The sequence below is a fragment of the Arachis stenosperma genome, chromosome 5 (genome assembly GCF_014773155.1).
Source record: "Arachis stenosperma cultivar V10309 chromosome 5, arast.V10309.gnm1.PFL2, whole genome shotgun sequence".
In the NCBI taxonomy this organism is placed as follows: Eukaryota; Viridiplantae; Streptophyta; class Magnoliopsida; order Fabales; family Fabaceae; genus Arachis; species Arachis stenosperma.
In genome coordinates this window covers 78,360,800-78,376,690 of record NC_080381.1, presented here as the reverse complement: position 1 = coordinate 78,376,690, position 15,891 = coordinate 78,360,800, and the positions used below count along the sequence as shown (strand labels likewise).

General features: G+C 40.5%; 1 protein-coding gene and 1 non-coding gene across 2 annotated transcripts; both read left to right on the top strand.

The window, feature by feature from the left end:
* The first annotated feature begins 309 nt into the window (after positions 1-309).
* LOC130980921 (uncharacterized) lies at positions 310-1,482 on the top strand. Its single transcript, XM_057904562.1, has one exon. It carries the CDS (start codon positions 310-312, stop codon positions 1,480-1,482), a length of 1,173 nt encoding a protein of 390 aa, XP_057760545.1.
* Positions 1,483-7,633: 6,151 nt separating this feature from the next.
* On the top strand, positions 7,634-7,741 carry LOC130932213 (small nucleolar RNA R71). Its single transcript, XR_009067374.1, has one exon. It is a non-coding gene; the product is annotated as a small nucleolar RNA R71 (small nucleolar RNA).
* The last annotated feature ends 8,150 nt before the right edge of the window (positions 7,742-15,891 follow it).

The following is a 15,891-nucleotide window of genomic DNA, read 5'->3' as shown; positions in this document are numbered from 1 at the left end:
CCGAAAAAGCCTAGGAAAGGCGGTTCCGCAAAGATAGAGGTAAAACTCCCAAAAGATAAGATAAGATAAGAATATCTTATCCAGGGAAGATCACGACCAACTACTATAAATACACTGGAGCACCCAGGTATGACATACATTCCACATTCTACACATATCTGCTTGGACCCATGCTAACTTAAGCATCGGAGTGCCATTGCAGGTACAACCACCAATCGCCAACACATCAAGCTCGGGTCCCTGACCCCCACCTCGGGCATCTCCAGACGACCGAGCTACACGTTTCAGGTAACCCCCGGAACAACTACCATGAACGCTGTGGCTGAGGCAGTGCGTGAGGCTGCAGTAGCAGCGGCTAGGGCTGTTGATCGTCTTGGAGTGAGAAACGGGAATGAGAATGAGCATGGGGAAGATAGTGGAAATAATGAGAATAACTTAGGGCATCTCGAAAGACCTATGACCCTTGCGACTTTTCTGAAAGTTAAACCGCCTAAGTTTAAAGGTACACTTGTTGCGACTGATGCTGATAATTGGTTTCGAGCTATCGAACGATCACTGCGAGCACAGCATTTTCCGGAAGGCCAACACGTGGAGTTCGCTACTTATATGCTGGAAGGAGAAGCTGAGCATTGGTGGCAAGGGATACAGCGACTGTTGCAACAAGATGAAGGCGATATTCCTTGGAATACTTTTAAGGACGAATTTTATAAGAAGTACTTTCCGAGGGCAGCTCGTGATGCTAAGGAGGTGGAACTTATGCAGCTGAAACAGGGTAATACAACTATTGCAGAATATGCCCGTAAGTTTGATGACTTGTGCCGTTTCTCCAAGATCTGCCAAGGGAATCCTGCCGACTTTGAGGAATGGAAGTGTCTGAAGTTTGAAGGAGGACTCCGAGAAGAACTGATGAATTCTGTTGTTCCGCTAGAGATACGAAATTTTGCTGAACTGGTGAATAAAAGTAAACTAGTGGAAGAATGTTCGAAGAAGGCGGCGATAGCTCGAGCAGATCGTAGGGAGGCCTCACGAAGAGACCTTATTCAGAATTTAGCCCCTCAAGGTCGCAACTTTAAAGCCAATAATCAATATCGGCACCAAAATGGGAATCAACGAAATGGTAACTTTCTCGCTCGTAACAATGGCAACTACGACAACAATAATCTGGGAGAGGAAGAAGGAGGTCAATCTCAACAAATTCAGGATATTTCAGTATGCTCAAGGTGTGGGAAGGATCATGGTAATAAAGCTTGTAGATATGGGACACACACTTGTTTCTCTTGCGGAGAGTATGGACATATATCGAGAAATTGCCCAAAAAGGTTTGTTCGAAATCCAGCTAGGCCACAACAACAAGGAAGGGTTTTTACCGTAACTGCTGGCAACACTAATGCATATAATTCTTCCACTCGAGGTGAGTACCACACTATGGTTTTGTTTGTGTTAGATAATACTATAACTTCTTATGCGCATGTTAAATTTTGAGGGCAAAATTTTCTTTAAGGAGGGTAGAATGTAACAACCCTGGTTTTCGAGTACGCGAGATCTTTTCTGAAAGTACGGAGAACTCCGGAGGATCAGTAAAGGGAGAAGCTCTGATATATTATCAAGTACCTCAATCCTAGTTGTCATTATGTCATCTTTAAGCTAGAACCTTTTATGATGCAAGCTCGATAACGTGGACACGAAGAACAGAGTTTTTGAACCGTATCGGTTAGGAGTTTTGATCCGGTTTTTCGTAGATAGTCTCAGTTTGATGAACTGGACTCGATTCATGAGAGAAGAGAGATAATAGGGTAATATTATCATTAAATAAAAGTTTCTTGAATGATATTATAAGGTTACCTGGTCAGTTTTAGTTAAAAACAGAAAATCAGTTTAACCGGGTTTACGGTTTACTGGTGCAGCTTAGCACCAGTACTCTCTGATGACTTTAGCAATGCTAAGGCCTCATTATACATGTTCTATTATCATAATAAATATGTTACTAGTGTCATTTATGCTAGTAGCTCAGAAAATAATTTTTAGAGATGTTTTTACGAGTGTTCCGATACACCTAGTTTTAGTAGTTGTACACCAGAGATATTTTAATATTATTTTAATCCACCTCCAAGCCAACCAATCATAACTCACCTTACACCCCCAAAACCCCCAAGGCTGGCTCATTTTCACTTTGTGGCCGAAAATAGGTAGAGAGAAAAAGAGAGAAAAGTTCTTAGTTCCAAATCTTCAAAGCTTGATTTCTGCTGAACTAAAACTCAAATCAAAATTCCAATCCGACCAAAATGATCCTCTCTTCTTTCTCTACATGATCATATGACTTATCAAGGCTGGGATCAAGGTGATTTGGCTGCACCATCTCTCTTTTGATTCGGTTTCAAGGAAACATGGGTAAATATGTGTTTTCTTGGTGTGATTTAGGAGGAAAAAGTGCTTAAGGACCACCTGAAAGTTTGATTGAATTAGGAGCAGCAAAACCAGGTAGGGTGTCACGAAATTAATCTTGATTATTTGTGTTTGATTTGTGTGAAAGTTGTATAAATTGGCTGTGCTAAAAATTGGTTGCATATATGATTGATTCTTGGTGAAAATTTGGTGAAATTTTGATGAAATTTGATGAAATTCAAGCTTTATGTTCATGTTCTTGGAGCAGCTGGAAAAACGAAACCCTAGGCTTAAATTGAGGTTCAATTTGTGATGAAATCATGTAGAAAAGATGGGGTTTTAGTGGCTAGGAATTTATTATGAATTGTAGTAAAAATCGGTTGCTGAAAAGATTGAAAAACGGGTAAAAACAGAGAAAGAATCTGAAGAATTTATGAAGAACACGAAGAACACTTTGAGTGTGGTGAAGAACAATGAAGAACACCTTTTTGATTCATAAAAGGGCAAGGAAGTAATTATTTTGGTGTTTGAGGGGTTATTTTGTAATTTCTGAAAGTTAGGGTGGTAAAAGTAGAAATATTAAAAGTTACGGGGGGTAAAAAGTGAATTTTAAAGGTTAAAGGTTAAAGTAAAGTTAATTTTCGAAAATATATTAATAAAATAATAAATAATAATAAAATATTAAATAATAATATTTAATTAAAAATAATATTTTAATAAAAATAATAAAATAATGCAGAAAAGGCAGTTTTCTGTAAAAGCTTTAGAAAGACAACTTTAAGTGCAGAATTCTCCTAGTTACCTTCATAAAACACTTAGGGAGTGGTAAGAACATATTAGTGAGGTAAAGATAAAAGAAAGATAAAAGTCAACGGAAAGATAAAAACCAAAGAAAAAGTTTGTAAAATTCTAATGACAGAAAAACAGACAGAGACTAGTGAACGAACTAGGGCAACTTAGTTAGTACTTGAGTTACGACTAGTGTTAGGTATAATATGAAAAGTTAAACTGTTTCAGTATAGACTTAATGAACCTATACTTGGGACAGGCTAACTATTCATACCGAAATTTACATAAGCTTTAAATACATATGTTAAACAGAGTAACCAGAGCAGAGTAAAGAAACACAAAGAACAGAGTAACCAGAGCAGAATAGAGGGATACAGAGAAAAGAGTAATCTGAGCAAAGTAAAAAGACATAGAGAAGAGAGTAATGTGACAAAGAGAAATGGTTTGAGTTAAGATGTTGTAAAAGTAAAAGCTGTAGGGTTTGTATAGCATGATTGAATAGAGAAAGAAAGAGGTACAGAATAAGAATGTGAAAGTGATGATGAATAATGAGAATGTTAATGAATGATGATAATGAGAATGATTATATAAGAATTTGCTGCAGAGAGGCAGTCAGATAGATGGTGGTATGACCACTAAGAACGCTTTCCTGGGATACCTTGCTATAATGCTTTGCTGTAAGACAGAGGTTGCTTACAGAGGTATCAAGATGAATGTGCTCCTGTAAGACAGAGGTTGCTTACAGTGAGTGTGTTGTTGCTCCTGTAAGACAGAGGTTGCTTACAGTGAGTATGTTGTTGCTCCTGTAAGACAGAGGTTGCTTACAGTGAGTTTGTTGGGCATATATCGGCTAGTAAGTTTTGCCCTGCAAGACAAAGGTTGCTTGCAGTGGATACCCTGCAAGACAAAGGTTGCTTGCAGTGGATATTGCCAACAGGAAAGCCTTATCCAGACAGAGGTTGCTGGGTAACGTCGGGAGCGGGTATGTAACCGACAAATGAGCTCATTACCTGCACTAGGGCTAGACATGCATCATACTTGGTTGTGCATTTTCTCTATTATGATTGTTGCATGAATGTATGCTTTCTTTGTTTGTATTCTATTCTCTGTGTTTGTGTCTGTGTTTTACTTTCTTGTATTCTTCTGTCTGTGATCTTTTTCTGTTTTCTCTATTTTCTCTATTTATCTGTCTTCTATTTACTACTTCTCGATATTCTGCTATTTATCTGCTAAACAACACGGAATTAATGAACGTAACTAATAACCCCGGCCCTACTAAGAACTCCCCAGTTCTTACCCCTTCTCTCTCCCTTCCCCCTCCAGATGGAAGCATGAGTACCCTTCCGTAGTTCGCTGATGACCGTTCGTAAAGAGAATTCCGCTCTAGGTAGTCTTCTGAGTCTAGGGTGAATCTCTTTATCTATGTATATGTATATACTGTGAGACCAGCCAACGTCTGCACCCCGTTCGTATGCGCACTTTAACCTGAATCCTGTGTACGAGACTCCCGTTGTGTGGCTACTTGATGAGGTACCAGAGGGACGTCCTATGGCAATGTCTGATCGTGCAGAGGAATAGCAGATAATATCCTACCTTTGGTGACGTTCACTTGACTTGAGTTTTTGAAGACTTAGAACGTACTTTCCCTCGCTTTAGTAGTTTAGAGGGACTAGGCGAGTATAGAGTCTAGGCTAGCCTGGGTGCCAGCTTAGGGACTTCTTGAACAGGTCAGGACCTGGGATGTTGTATATATATATATATATATATGTATATAGATATTATTTAGCTATATCTAGGGGTGTTCTAACTAAAGGTCTATACTCTAATAAAGGCTGGATCACTGAATCTTGTTAGCTGCTTGTGATGTATATATGTGTGGTGTTTATAACTGTTTTATCTGTTATTATCTGTGAATTGATTATAAATGATTATGTTTATTAATCCAAACGTTTTCAAAAAAAATACACCTCACAAATTAACTACGCTTTTAGCAACGAATCAGGCTCATATGATAAATAATAGATAATAACTAGGAAGACAAATTGGTAGCGCTCAGTTTCCGGTGTGTCCTAGGCGTACTGAAAATTGGGTCGTTACAGTTTATATAGAAGAGGGGGGCTCATGGTTCGGTCATTTATGGGTGGGTTTGGGAGGGAAAGTGGTTTGAATTTGAAGGGTGAGGTAGGTGGGGTTTTGTGGAGGATGGATGTGAGTGGTGAAGAGAAGATGGGATTTGATAGGTGAAGGGTTTTTGGGGAAGAGGTATTGAGGTGATTGGTGAATGGGGAAGAAGAGAGAGAGTGGTGGGGTTGGTGGGGATCTTGTGGAGTCCACAGATCCTGAGGTGTCAAGGAAAAGTCATCCCTGCACCAAATGGCATGCAAAATTGCGTTTTTAGCCAATTCTGGCGTTAAACGCCGGGCTGGTGCCCCTTTCTGGCGTTTAACGCCAGGTTCTTGCCCTTTCCTGGCGTTTAACGCCAGTCTGGTGCCCCTTTCTGGCGTTAAACGCCCAGAATGGTGCCAGACTGGGCGTTAAACGCCCATCTGCTAGCCTTATAAATGCCAGTAGGTTCTTCCTCCAGGGTGTGCTGTTTTTCTTCCTGTTTTTCATTCTGTTTTTGCTTTTTCAATTGATTTTGTGACTTCTCATGATCATCAACCTATAAAAAACATAAAATAACAAAAGAAAATAGATAAAATATGACATTGGGTTGCCTCCCAACAAGCGCTTCTTTAATGTCAGTAGCTTGACAGAGGGCTCTCATGGAGCCTCACATTTTCTCAGAGCAATGTTGGAACCTCCAAACACCAAACTTAGAGTTTGAATATGGGGGTTCAACACCAAACTTAGAGTTTGGTTGTGGCCTCCCAACACCAAACTTAGAGTTTGACTGTGGGGGCTCTGTTTGACTCTGATTTGAGAGAAGCTCTTCATGCTTCCTCTCCATGGTGACAGAGGGATATCCTTGAGCCTTAAACACAAAGGATTCTTCATTCACTTGAATGATCAGTTCACCTCCATCAATATCAATCACAGCCTTTGCTGTGGCTAGGAAGGGTCTGCCAAGGATGATAGATTCATCCATGCACTTCCCAGTCTCTAGGACTATGAAATCAGCAGGGATGTAATGGTCTTCAATCTTTACCAGAACATCCTCTACAAGTCCATAGGCTTGTTTCTTTGAATTGTCTGCCATCTCTAGTGAGATTCTTGCAGCTTGCACCTCAAAGATCCCTAGCTTCTCCATTATAGAGAGAGGCATGAGGTTTACACTTGACCCTAAGTCACATAGAGCCTTCTTGAAGGTCATGGTGCCTATGGTACAAGGTATTGAAAACTTCCCAGGGTCTTGTCTCTTTTGAGGTAATTTCTGCCTAGACAAGTCATCCAGTTCCTTGGTGAGCAAAGGGGGTTCATCCTCCCAAGTCTCATTTCCAAATAACTTGTCATTTAGCTTCATGATTACTCCAAGGTATTTAGCATCTTGCTCTTCAGTGACATATTCATCCTCTTCAGAGGAGGAATACTCATCAGAGCTCATGAAAGGCAGAAGTAAGTCCAATGGAATCTCTATGGTCTCATTTTGAGCCTCAGATTCCCATGGTTCCTCATTGGGGAACTCAGTGGAGGCCAGTGGACGTCCATTGAGGTCTTCCTCAGTGGCATTCACTGCCTCTCCTCCCTCTCCAAATTCGGCCATGTTGATGGCCTTGCACTCTCCTTTTGGATTTTCTTCTGTATTGCTTGGGAGAGTACTAGGAGGGAATTCAGTAATTTTCTTGCTCAGCTGTCCCACTTGTGCCTCCAAATTCCTAATGGAGGACCTTGTTTCAGTCATGAAACTTTGAGTGGTTTTGATTAGATCAGAGACCATGGTTGCTAAGTCAGAGGGGTTCTGCTTAGAATTCTCTGTCTGTTGCTGAGAAGATGATGGAAAAGGCTTGCCATTGCTAAACCTGTTTCTTCCACCATTATTGTTGTTGAAACCTTGTTGAGGTCTCTGTTGATCCTTCCATGAGAAATTTGGATGATTTCTCCATGGAGAATTATAGGTGTTTCCATAGGGTTCTCCTAGGTAATTCACCTCTTCCATTGAAGGGTTCTCAGGATCATAAGCTTCTTCTTCAGATGAAGCATCCTTAGTACTGCTTGGTGCATTTTGCATTCCAGACAGACTTTGAGAAATCAAATTGACTTGTTGAGTCAATATCTTGTTCTGAGCCAGAATGGCATTCAGAGTATCAATCTTAAGAACTCCTTTCTTCTGATTTGTCCCATTGTTCACAGGATTACTTTCGGAAGTGTACATGAATTGGTTATTTGCAACCATTTCAATTAGTTCTTGAGCTTCTGTAGGTGTCTTCTTCGGATGAAGAGATCCTCCAGCAGAGCTATCCAAAGACATCTTGGATAGTTCAGAGAGACCATCATAGAAAATACCTATGATGCTCCATTCAGAAAGCATGTCAGAAGGACATTTTCTGATCAATTGTTTGTATCTTTCCCAAGCTTCATAGAGGAATTCTCCATCCTTCTGTCTGAAGGTTTGGACTTCCACTCTAAGCTTACTCAATTTTTGAGGTGGAAAGAACTTTGCCAAAAAGGCATTGACTAGCTTTTCCCATGAGTCCAGGCTTTCTTTAGGTTGTGAGTCCAACCATGTCCTAGCTCTGTCTCTTACAGCAAAAGGGAATAGCATAAGTCTGTAGACCTCAGGGTCAACCCCATTAGTCTTGACAGTGTCACAGATTTGCAAGAATTCAGCTAAGAACTGATGAGGATCTTCCAATGGAAGTCCATGGAACTTGCAATTCTGTTGCATTAGAGAAACTAATTGAGGCTTAAGCTCAAAGTTGTTTGCTCCAATGGCAGGGATAGAGATGCTTCTCCCATAGAAGTCGGGAGTAGGTGCAGTAAAGTCACCCAGCACCTTCCTTGCATTGTTGGCATTGTTGTTGTTTTCGGCTGCCATGGGTTCTTCTTGTTTAAAGATTTCTGTTAGGTCCTCTATAGAGAGTTGTGCCTTAGCTTCTCTTAGCTTTCGCTTCAAGGTCCTTTCAGGTTCAGGGTCAGCTTCAACAAGAATGCCTTTGTCCTTGCTCTTGCTCATATGAAAGAGAAGAGAGAACAAGAAAATGTGGAATTCTCTATGTCACAGTATAGAGATTCCTTGAGGTGTCAGAGAAGAAGAAAATTAGAAGGAAGAGGTAGAAGAATTCGAACTTAATCAGATAGAGTTCGAATTGTGCATTGAGAAGGAGTGGTACTCCATAAATAGAAGGATGTGAGAAGAGAGGAAAAAATTTTCGAAAATTAATTAAAAAGATTTTAAAAACATTTTGAAAAACTTTAATTTGATTTTCGAAAAACAAGAGTGAGAAAGAGATCAAGTAATTTTTGAAAAAGATTTGAAATTAGAAAATAAAAAGATATGATTGAAAACTATTTTGAAAAAGATGTGATTAAAAAGATATGATTGAAAAAGTTATGGTTTTAAAAAGATATGATTGAAAAACAATTTTAAAAAGATTTGATTTTAAAAATTAATGACTTGCCTAACAAGAAAAGATATGATTCAAACATTAAACCTTCCTCAACAGAAAAGGCAACATACTTAAAATGTTCAATCAAATCATTAATTGATAGCAGTATCTTTGAAAAAGGAAAGAAATTGATTTTGAAAACATTTGATTGAAAAGATATGATTTGAAAAAGATTTGATTTTGAAAAACTTTGAAAACTTGAAAAAAATTGATTTTGAAAACAAAATCCTCCCCCTTGTGCCATCCTGGCGTTAAACGCCCAGAATGGTGCACATTCTGGCGTTTAACGCCCAATGCACTACCTTTTTGGGCGTTAAACGCCCAACTAGGCACCCTGGTTGGCGTTTAAACGCCAGTCTGTCCTTCTTCACTGGGCGTTTTGAACGCCCAGCTTTTTCTGTGTAATTCCTCTGCTGCATGTTCTGAATCTTCAGTTCCCTGTACTATTGACTTGAAAATAGAACCAAGATCAAATAAACAATGCATGCAAGACACCAAACTTAAATTTAGACACTAGACTCAAACAAGAAACATAAAATATTTTTGGTTTTTATGATTTTAAAATTTTTTTGGATTTTTCGAAAATTATATGGAAATAGAAAATAAAGGGTTCAGAATTCTTAATTTGGATTCCAGGAATCATTGCAATGCTAGTCTAAGACTCCGGTCCAGGAATTAGACATGGATTCACAGCCAGCCAAGCTTTCAAAGAAAGCTTCGGTCCAAAACACTAGACATGGCCAATGGCCAACCAAGCCTTAGCAGATCATTGCTCCAATAGCAAGATTGATAGAGATCAACAAGCTCTTGTGATGATCAGTTGAAACCTCGGTCCAATAAGATTAGACATGGCTTCACAGCCAGCCAGACTTCAACAGATCATCATGAAACTCTAGAACTCATTCTTAAGAACTCTGAAAAATACCTAATCTAAGCAACAAGATGAACCGTCAGTTGTACATACACGAAACAATCCCCGGCAACGGCGCCAAAAACTTGGTGCACGAAATTGTGATCATCAATGGCGCCATCAACATGGTACGCTCATTGCAATCTCAACTCTCTATCACAACTCCACACAACTAACCAGCAAGTGCACTGGGTCGTCCAAGTAATAAACCTTATGCGAGTAAGGGTCGATCCCACGGAGATTGTTGGTATGAAGCAGGCTATGGTAACCTTGTAAATCTTAGTCAGGCAGACTCAAATGGGTATAGATGATGAATAAAACATAAAGATAAAGATAGAGATACTTATGTAATTCATTGGTAGGAATTTCAGATAAGCGTATGAAGATGCTTGGTCCCTTCCGTCTCTCTGCTTTCCTACTGTCTTCATCCAATCCTTCTTACTCCTTTCCATGGCAAGCTTATGCAAGGGTTTCACCGTTGTCAGTGGCTACCTCCCATCCTCTCAGTGGAAATGTTCAACGCACCCTGTCACGGCACGGCTATCCATCTGTCGGTTCTCAATCAGGCCGGAATAGAATCCAGTGATTCTTTTGCGTCTGTCACTAACGCCCCGCCCTCAGGAGTTTGAAGCACGTCACAGTCATTCAATCATTGAATCCTACTCAGAATACCACAGACAAGGTTAGACCTTCCGGATTCTCTTGAATGCCGCCATCAGTTCTTGCCTATACCACGAAGACTCTGATCTCACGGAATGGCTGGCTCGGTTGTCAGGCGAGCACTCGGTTGTCAGGCGATCAACCATGCGTCGTGTATCAGTAATCCAAGAGATATTCACCCAATCTAAGGTAGAACGGAGGTGGTTGTCAGTCACACGTTCATAGGTGAGAATAATGATGAGTGTCATGGATCATCACATTCATCAAGTTGAAGAACAAGTGATATCTTGGAACAAGAACAAGCTGAATTGAATAGAAGAACAATAGTAATTGCATTAATACTCGAGGTACAGCAGAGCTCCACACCTTAATCTATGGTGTGTAGAAACTCCACCGTTGAAAATACATAAGAACAAGGTCTAGGCATGGCCGTGAGGCCAGCCTCCCAAAGTGATCAAAAGATCTAAAGATCAAAAGATTCCAAAGATCAGAAGATGAAAATACAATAGTAAAAGGTCCTACTTATAGAAAACTAGTAGCCTAAGGTTTACAAAGATGAGTAAATGACATAAAAATCCACTTCCGGGCCCACTTGGTGTGTGCTTGGGCTGAGCATTGAAGCATTTTCGTGTAGAGACTCTTCTTGGAGTTAAACGCCAGTTTTTGTGCCAGTTTGGGCGTTTAACTCCCATTTTGGTGCCAGTTCCGGCGTTTAACGCTGGGAATTCTGAGGGTGACTTTGAACGCCGGTTTGGGCCATCAAATCTTGGGCAAAGTATGGACTATCATATATTGCTGAAAAGCCCAGGATGTCTACTTTCCAACGCCGTTGAGAGCGCGCCATTTGGGCTTCTGTAGCTCCAGAAAATCCACTTCGAGTGCAGGGAGGTCAGAATCCAACAGCATCTGCAGTCCTTTTCAGTCTCTGAATCAGATTTTTGCTCAGGTCCCTCAATTTCAGCCAGAAAATACCTGAAATCACAGAAAAACACACAAACTCATAGTAAAGTCCAGAAAAGTGAATTTTAGCTAAAAACTAATAAAAATATACTAAAAACTAACTAGATCATACTAAAAACATACTGAAAACAATGCCAAAAAGCGTACAAATTATCCGCTCATCAATCTTCTTCTTTAACAATGGAGAGTAAGCTTGAAAAGCTTCTCTCAGTACAGAGTCAAACAAAGCCCACACAATCAAACTCTAAGTTTGGTGTTGATAGGCCACAGCCAAACTCTAAGTTTGGTGTTGAATCCGCACATCCAAACTCTAAGTTTGGTTTTGGGAGTCTACAACATTGACCTGATCACCTGTGAGGCTCCATGAGAGCCCACTGTCAAGCTAGTGACATTAAAGAAGCGCTTATTGGGAGGCAACCCAATTTTTATTTATCTAATTTTATTTTTCTTTTATTGTTCTTTAATGTTTTATTAGGTTCATGATCATGTGCAGTCACAAAAAAAATACTAAAATTAAAAACAAAATAAAAAATAGCACAAGAAAAATCACACCCTGGAGGAAGGACTTACTGGCGTTCAAATGCCAGTAAGGAGCATCTGGCTGGCGTTCAACGCCAGAACAGAGCATGGATCTGGCGTTGAATGCCAGAAACAAGCAGCATCCTGGCGTTTGAACGCCAGGAACATACCCTGAGGAAAGCTGGCACTGAACGCCAGAAACAAGCATGGAACTGGCGTTCAACGCCAGAAACATGCTGCAATTGGGCGTTGAACGCCCAACATAAGCATCACTTCGGCGTTTAAATGCCAGAATTGTATGCAAAGGTGTTTTACATGCCTAATTGGTGCAGGGATGTAAATCATTGACACCTCAGGATTTGTGGACCCCACATGATCATCTCAGGATCTGTGGACCCCACAGGATCCCTACCTACCTCAAGTCACCTTCTCTCCTCTTCTTCACATTCATCCTCTCTTCCCCATAAACTCTCTTCCCCATAAACACTCTTCCCCAAAAACCCTTCACCAATCACCTCAGTCTCTCTTTCCAATTACCCCCTTCACCACTCACATCCATCCACTCTTTCCCATAAACTCCACATACCTTCAAAATTCAAAATTTCTTTCCCACCTAAACCCACCTTAAATAGCCGAACCTACCCCCTCTCCCCTCACTATATAAACCCCTCCATCCTTCTTCATTTTTCACACAACCCAACCCCCTCTTCTACACCTTGGCAGAATACACCTCCCTCCCACTCTCCTCCATATTTTCTCTTCCTCTTCTTCTTTTCTTTCTTCTTTTGCTCGAGGGTGAGCAATATTCTAAGTTTGGTGTGGTAAAAGCATAGCTTTTTGTTTTTCCATAACCACCTATGGCACCTAAGATCGGAGAAACCTCTAGAAAAGGAAAAGGGAAGACAAAAGCTTCCACCTCCGAGTCATGAAAGATGGAGAGATTCATCTCCAAAGCCCATCAAGACCACTTCTATGATGTTGTGGCCAAGAAGAAGGTGATCCCCGAGGTCCCTTTCAAGCTCAAGAAAAATGAGTATCCGGAGATCCGACATGAGATCCAAAGAAGAGGTTAGAAAATTCTGACCAACCCCATTCAACAAGTCGGAATCTTAATGGTTCAAGAGTTCTATGCCAATGCATGGATCACTAGGAACCATGACCAAAGTATGAACCCGAATCCGACGAATTATCTTACAATGGTTCGGGGGAAATACTAAGATTTTAGTCCAGAAAATGTGAGGTTGGCATTCAACTTGCCTACAATGCAAGAAAATGCACGCCCCTACACTAGAAGGGTCAACTTTAATCAAGTGTTAGACCAAGTCCTTATGGACATATGTGTGGAAGGAGCTCAATGGAAAAGAGACTCCAAAGGTAAGCCAGTTTAATGAAGAAGACTGGACCTCAAGCCTATGGCTAGAGGATGGTTGGAGTTCATCCAACGCTCCATCATCCCCACTAGCAACCGATCTGAAGTTACTGTGGATCGGGCCATCATGATTCATAGCATCATGATTGGAGAGGAAGTAGAAATTCATGAAATCATCTCCCTTGAATTCTACAAAATAGCCAAAAAGTCCTCAACCTTGGCAAGGCTAGCTTTTCCTCATCTTATTTGCCATCTATGTTACTCAGTCGGAGATATCATAGAAGGAGACATCCCCATTGAGGAGGACAAGCCCATCACTAAGAAAAGGATGGAGCAAACAAGAGAGCCCACTCATGGAACCCAAGAGACGCATGAGGAAACTTGATGTGCGGAAAACGATCCGACACAAAACTCACCAGCAAGTGTACCAGGTCGCATCAAGTAATAATAACTCACATGAGTGAGGTCGATCCCACAGGGATTGAAGGATTGAGCAATTTTAGTTTAGTGATTGGTTTAGTCAAGCGAATTAAGTCTTTGGTTGAGTGGTTTGTTTTCAGCAGAAGCTAAATTGCTTGGAATGTAAAGGGGGAAAGGAAAATTGCAGTAAATTAAAGGGCAGGAAAGTAAATGTGCTGAATCTTAAAGAACAAGAAAGTAAATGACTGAAACTTGAAATGCAAGAAATGTAAATTGCAGTAACTTAAATTGCAAGGAATATAAATTGCTTGAATGTAAAAGGGATTTGAGGATAGGGATTTCAGAATTTAAGCAAGAGAAAGTAAATTGCAACAATCAATAGAGCAGAAATTGAACTAGAAGCAATTAAAATTCAAACAGTAAGGAAATTAAGTGCAGCAAAGGTTCACAGAAGAACCAAAAGTAAATTGGAATCTCAGGACTCCAGAGACTAGGTAGCAAAGCCTAGATCTCAATTGCCTTCCCAGATCCAAGCTCTCAAAGCAATTAACAAGAAATTGAAGAAGAAGCAGTAAAGGAAATGTGTTTGATTTCAATTATGCAGAAGAGAAAGTAAAGAGCTCTTGAGTGGAGATTGAGACAGAATTTCCCCAATTCTTAACACCCAAGACTCAAAACAAGAAAAGTAAAAGTGCCCAAGCAAGAACGAGGAAGAAGAGAGATCAATTCTCCTCCCCAATTCTCTGAAATCTCAGTGAAGTCACCAAGAGAAGTTGCAAAATTCAAAGCTCCAAAGAAAGTGCTAAATTCAAAAGTCAAGTAAAAGGTAAATGTAAAAGTGTCCTAATTACATCAAACTAACTCCTATTTATACACTTTCTATTCTTGGATCTTGGGATTTGGATGGGCTTTTGATTTGGTGAAGAAATGAATTAAATTGGATTTTTAATTCAATTTTTGGCCCAAAATCAATTGCTTCTAGGAGGCTGCCCTGCCCTTGCGGAGGGCAGGGCAGGATTTGATGCATGCGGCCATGGTGCAGGCGTGGCGTGTGAGCTTGGCGCGTAGGATGCTGCCCTGCCCTCGCGGAGGGCAGGGCAGAAAAATTTGGTGCGCCAGATTGGTGCCTTGGTGCGCTGCTGGTGCTGCCGAATGATGCTTTGGTGCGCCAGATTGGTGCGCTGGCCGTGCCACAACAAAATGCTGCCCTGCCCTCGCAGAGGGCAGGGCAGTGTTTCCAAACTGAAGTCCCACGTTCGAGACATGGCTGAAATACACGCTACTTATTTTCCTTGGCTTTCTTGGCACCATAATCAAGCCTAGTTCCTTGCTTCTTCATTGTCCCGTGTTCGACTCTTGTGGCATGCATGGGTGAACTTTTTCCTTTGATTTATTTTCCATGAAGGTCCGATACTGCCCTTGTGGAGGGCAGGGCAAGGTTTTTCCTTCCTTTAATCCAAGGCACCATTTTGTGCTCTGCCTTGTCGTGGGCAGGGCAGAGTTGCCTAGCAAGCTTTGTTCCCTTATGTTGCCCTCCTAGAGGGCAGTGTGCCCTTGTGGAGGGCAATGCTTGCATTCCTCCTTTTATGCGCCACACTTCTTCTCTCTTGGGCCACGCTTTCTTTTCCTTGGGCCACACTTTCTTAGGCCACGCTTTTCTCTTTTCTTCTTTTCTTCACCTACAATAAACCAAAACAACCACTCAAAGTATCACTAAATTCACAAGGCTTATAAATCAATTAAAAATCAATTAAATTTAGCTTAAACCTCATGAGTTAACATTAATTTCATGGTGGTTGTTTGATTTAAAGAAGTTATGCATTTTCACTCCAAATCAATTACTTAGGATGCAAGAAAGTGCATAAAGACTAACAAAACAAGTAAAATTAGCTTGAAAAATGGGTATATGATGACTTGTCATCACAACACCAAACTTAAATCTTGCTTGTCCCCAAGCAAGCATCAAAACTAAGAGAAATTGAAATGAACAAGAAAAGAAGACATATCCTTATTAGGCATATAGCAGAACTTGATTTTTGGGGTCTTCATGCAGACAATGATAACTCAAGTTATTGTTTGCTGTAACATAGTATACATTTTTCATCAAAGGTTTGCTAAACTTGCTGTTATAAGACTTACTCTTTAATCACTCCCTTGCTAACTTTTCTTTCTTATAATGCTTGACAAGCTTATTCTTTTGGAGGTTTGGTGTCTAATGTTGCAGTAATAGCCTTTGGCTTTATTTTTTCTTTCTTTTACTCAACATCTTTCCACCACAGACACATGGCTCACTAATTCTTCCTAGGATCATTGATGCCCAGCATCTCTTTGGATAC

Bases quoted from the DNA above. Each gene is read 5' to 3' on its own strand.
- LOC130980921 (XM_057904562.1), top strand. From the start codon at position 310: ATGAACGCTGTGGCTGAGGCAGTGCGTGAGGCTGCAGTAGCAGCGGCT.